The sequence below is a fragment of the Papaver somniferum genome, chromosome 10 (genome assembly GCF_003573695.1).
Source record: "Papaver somniferum cultivar HN1 chromosome 10, ASM357369v1, whole genome shotgun sequence".
NCBI classification, from domain to species: Eukaryota; Viridiplantae; Streptophyta; class Magnoliopsida; order Ranunculales; family Papaveraceae; genus Papaver; species Papaver somniferum.
In genome coordinates this window covers 9,355,245-9,360,271 of record NC_039367.1, presented here as the reverse complement: position 1 = coordinate 9,360,271, position 5,027 = coordinate 9,355,245, and the positions used below count along the sequence as shown (strand labels likewise).

The window sequence follows — 5,027 nt, the reverse complement described above, 5'->3', positions numbered from 1 at the left end:
GAGAAGAACTTTTGGTTTTTTTATTTTCTCCTGATTATGGTGACAAATAAAATTGCTGATCAAAAAAAAAAAAAAAAAGACGAATAAAATTGGTTGGGGATTTCGGCTTATGTCTAGTCATGTTTTCCTTGACTCAATGATGACTTTTACTGGCTATTTCTGAACCGCGGAACTGTGTTTCAATTCGTTTTTTATTTCTCGCCTGATGAGTTGTGATCCGACATGCCTACTAAAAACTTCCCGATTTGCACGCTAGAACTGAACATTTGTAGCGAAAAGAAAACAGCAATTTGTATCGATTAACTTGAGATACGTGTCATTTTTTGGGTTTCGCATGATGTCAAAAAAGATACTCAAGTTCACTGGTCCCAAGGCTCCGGAGCATTGGGATAAGATATATTCATGTCATAGATGAGCTGATGCAAAATGGATAAGATACATTCTCCTAGTAAGCTGATGTTGTGGTAGTCTGGCAGATCACCCTCGCACACTGAACTCATCAACTGGTTGGGCAAACATCGGTTTGTAGCGTATTTCTCAGTCGTCCAAGCAAACACCTGGTAAGACTTGAGAAAAGCTGAATTTGTATTGAAATTTTTTTAATTAAGAACAAGAAGGGCCGTTGTCTAACAGAAGTAATCCCGAAACAAAATTAGGAGGGTGCCAGCTAAGCAGTTGTACCTCCTCTATGGCAACCAAACTTGGATAACTTATCGGCATATTCATTTGCAAGTTTATATTAGTGTACTTACAATCCCAAATTTCAAAAGGCTAGTACAAATTGAATATCTTAAACCACTACCTGTGCGATGATGAATTGGTGCCCGTGTGGTTGCGTTTCAATCTCAACGTCACTTCGCCAAACAGGAGTACGGGGCCAGTATCTGATCAGAATACATAGGTCCGCATTTCTAGCAGACACTGACCTTTGAGCCCTTCCGATCAATTGCATATATCACTAAAATTCATTTTGCACAATCATAAACTGAAAGACACGATGATCACTTTGTTGGCTGCATCACCTGTCATCAATGAACTATCTAAAAACCAATTCAACATGAGATTCAAGTAGATCACTAATTTATGCCACCACCACGCAAATAAATATGTACCAATGTAGAAACCCAGTGCAAACATAAATGTTTCCAGAAACAGAGGGAAAGGAAATAAACCTTTTGGAAGAAGGTCACTTGGGGGCTCTAAATATTTGTACTACTACTAGAAAATAAGCAACATCAATCGCTTTCGGGGAAATACAAAACAGCATGACATGCTTAAACTGACCAACTACCGACGCATACTCGTGCCCTTGAGTTACTTGCTTTAGACAATGAAAGATTAAACAAGCTACTGGGAAGAGGATGAATCTCCTTTGGTTACCTTCTGCAACAAGATTCTAATTTCACACTCTAACTTAGCTTTCATATCTGGTGACAGCTTATCCCCAGACATCTCCAGTGTTGAGGTCATCATCTGAAGTGTCTGCTTCATAAATTCCAGTGGATCTCTGACTTCGACAGGAGGAACAGGCATGGTTTGATTTGCTGGAGTAGCCTGATGAGAGTTACTATGCTGTTCAGAAAACCCCGGAAGATGCTGATGAGAGCTGGTTTCATTAAGACCGGGTCCTTTGGAAGTTGTGGAGGGATACTGGAGCCTATAACTAACCATGTTAGGAGGTCCAAATCTAGTGATCTTTCCTGAACTGGTGAAGGCGGCTTCTGCGTCGGTGCTGCTTCTGTAAAAAACTTGGGCCGAACTAGAATCCTGTAACACCTCGGTTTTCGACTCAATCAGAGCCCCAAACTTTTCGAACTCTTTTACTAGATCGCCTTTGGTTGGCAAAGGGACTCCTGAAGCAAAATTCAAAAGAAGAACTGCCCCCGAGGTTTGACCATTGGCTTCTTTACTAGGATTCGGCTGAAGATTTGCTGTTCCAGCAATATGATCAAATTCGCAGTTCGGGCTCTTCAACTTTTTCTCGTACTTTCTTTTGACTCTCTTCGCTTCACCATTAGCACTTTGCAACATTTTATCATCCTCTGTATTCTTAGGCTCACTATCAGGACTCTTCAATTTTTTTTCATACTTCCTCTTCATTCTCAAGGGCTCGCCGTTAGGACTCTGCAAGTTCTCATTCTTAGTACTGACAATATTTGGATCACTGTTAGGATTCTGCATCTTCTTCTCATACTTTCTTTTGATAATCATTGCCACATTATCAGCACTCCGCAGTGTTTTCTCATCCTTCAAATTGACTTCTTTCAAATCATTATCTGGAATCGACATCCTCTCATCCTTCGTTTGCAATGTTTTAAGTTCTTGATCCTTGGATGTTTGGTGGTCAGCCTCTAATTGGTTTCCATTCTCATCACACTGTTCAGCCATGCCGCCATTAAACATTAGGTAATTGGAGCCGTCATGATACAACGAACTTCTATAAATTGAAAAGAATCCCTTGATTAAGCTGCAAGAAGGATTTTCCTTCAGATACATAGGATCCAAAGCTGCAGTGACAAACTCATAAAACATCTCATCTGACTTCTGTTTGGAAACAATCTTTTTCTGCTCAGATATCATGGAATCGAAAGACACCTCGGGTGGAGCCTTGTGGAATGTTTCACTGCTACATTTAACAAGTGGACTAGACCCAAAAAGTTGGTCTATGGCCTTTTTCATTCTCCTCCCTACACGGGAACCTTTTGAACCCTTTGGGGTTTCAGTTACTGAATCTTCTGAATGAGACCATTGTTTACTTCCTTTGCCTAAATTTGTGTATGGAGGAGATAAGTACTTGCTCTTCTTCCTTTCCCTTGAAAAATGTTTGGCATTACTTCCTTCACCATCAGCAGTTCCTTCATTCGTGTCTTTATTCTCTACCATTGCAGAAACCGAATTTCCACTACCTAAATCACCATCAGCAATGTTACTGTCTGATAAAACCTCATCTTTCTTTCTCTTCCTGGACGTCAAAACTGATTTTCCTGTATCTTCTTCTTCAGCAGCATCAGTCTCACCTTTCTCAGGTTCAACATCCATGTCATTCGCCATGATGTCGACCATTGTTCTTTGTTTTTTCTTCTGATGCGACTTGTCCCCTGAAATCTGTGACCAGTTCTCTTTCGAGGTTTGGCTAATTCCGTGGATTGTTGGAGAAGCAAGCCAGTCTTCTTCAGGGTCTCCTGTTTGCCCATTAGACTGGCGGCTTTTGCTGGTCACCTCACTTCTAGCATTCTCTTCTGGGATTAGTTGGTTCATAGGTACTTGGCCACAACTCCTTGACCTATTAAATGCCGCCAGCTGTCTCCGAAACACTATAAGTTCGAGCATACTGGTTGGAGAAACTACTATTTCTGCAATGTACCTAAGAATTGAAACAAACTTGGCAGGCTCGAAATGCATTTTTGAAAACTCATTAATTCGACAGTCCGGCACAACGACTCCACCCTTTATTCCTGGGTTCACAGCTAATGGTTTAACTATTCCAATCTGAGCTTCCATTGGAATACAAGAACAAGTCATCTGTGATTCCACAATTCTACCAATCTCGTTCAACACTTCCTTGACAGCATTACGAAATTTCTTCGCTTTAGTTTGCATTATTATCTGATCAAAATTCTCTTGAAACGGTTTCAGTTCAGATGGTTTACACCAAGTGTAACTTTGATCCCCAAAGTACGCAACCAAAAGATGATTCTTTTCTTGATTCTTCAACGCAAAACTTGACGCATCTAAAGGATTGTAGATTTGACCAGGCCACCAATGTTGATTCTTTACTTTAGCCCATACAAAATCACCCACTGAAAACACATTATCTTGCACTAGCTCAATTTGTTTCCCCTTTTCTACACCACCAGCACTCAAATCCTCTTTCTTTCCTCCACCTTCCTCATTAACAAAACCACTCTTTTGATGCTCCAACACGTGTGGTTGAGAAACAAGAAGCCTGTCATTCTTTCTTTCCCCAACTTCACTACTAGTATTTGGAATCTCCTTGATCACAGTTTCTTGAAATACAGTACTAGTAGTAGTTGTCGTAGCAGCAGCAGCAGCAGAACCCTGAACTTGAACCACTAATGAAATATCTTCCCCTGAAACACTAACCCTAGTAACTCCACCAGAACCCGAAATTGTACTTCCTTCACCACCCATTAGTGCTACTACATCAAATAATTTAACCCCTTCAGCGATCCTATTATTTTCAACAGAAATCTTCGTCTCTACCCGAAAAAACAAAAACAAAAATACTTAGGGTTTATAAATCCTAGAATTGTTTTCCTTTTATCTTTACAAATATAGCACGAAAAAAAAATCACTTAAAAAGGAAAATAAAATAAAATGAGATACGCAGATAAAAACGGAAATCATAAAATTAGGGTTTGAGACTTACCAGCTGTTTCTTGTTCTTCCTCCTCCTCGTCGTCTTCTTCTTCTTCTTCTTGTGGTTGTTGAGTATCCCCACCTGAGGATGTTGGTAGCAAATTAGGTTTCGCTTTGAACAATCTCTTAAAAATCGAATTCATGTGAGAAGAGAGAGAAAAAAAATGAAAAATAAAAGTAGAAGTTCTAAATTTCGTTTTGTTTTGCTTTGGTGAATCAGGGAAGGTTTTTTCTCTCTTTCGTTTGTGGTTGAAGTTTTTGTTTTTCAACGAACGAAAGAAACTGCGTGGAAATCGAGTTTTACCTGGGTATGGTAATAAACGATCCGCTGATCTCCAACTTGACATCTCCAACTTGACAGTCAGGTTCCTGGCCAATAGGGCTAATCCCGATGGTTATCTTATTGTGAATCCAGTGTGGCAGTATTCCTTTTTAAATTATATGTAGTCGCTGGACCACGTGGTTTCCAACACTCGATTTGCTAACACATAAGGATGTCCCACGAGTCAAATCCGTCATCTCTTTGTTTTTTTAGCGGACATCCTTAAATAAACAAGCTTATTATAGGTGCAACATGGTTTATTAGAGGGGCGTTATTCTAATAGGATAAAAATGACCAAATTCACTTATAAAAAAAAACTGGAAAT

General features: G+C 39.7%; 1 protein-coding gene across 6 annotated transcripts; it reads right to left on the bottom strand.

Annotated features, from left to right (window-relative positions):
* Positions 1-1,060: 1,060 nt before the first annotated feature.
* LOC113319616 lies at positions 1,061-4,786 on the bottom strand. Of its 6 annotated transcripts, none has more exons than XM_026567860.1 (3): positions 4,685-4,786; positions 4,391-4,462; positions 1,061-4,220 (listed from the first exon to the last, which is right to left on the bottom strand). In XM_026567860.1, the coding sequence occupies exons 1-3, from the start codon at positions 4,725-4,727 to the stop codon at positions 1,348-1,350; spliced, it is 2,988 nt and encodes a 995-aa protein (XP_026423645.1). In that variant the 5' UTR covers positions 4,728-4,786; the 3' UTR covers positions 1,061-1,347. The 6 variants fall into 6 exon arrangements, with proteins under 6 accessions (XP_026423645.1, XP_026423648.1, XP_026423649.1 ...); XM_026567863.1 differs by having other exon boundaries at positions 1,061-4,160; XM_026567864.1 differs by having other exon boundaries at positions 1,061-4,157.
* Between the last annotated feature and the right edge of the window lie 241 nt (positions 4,787-5,027).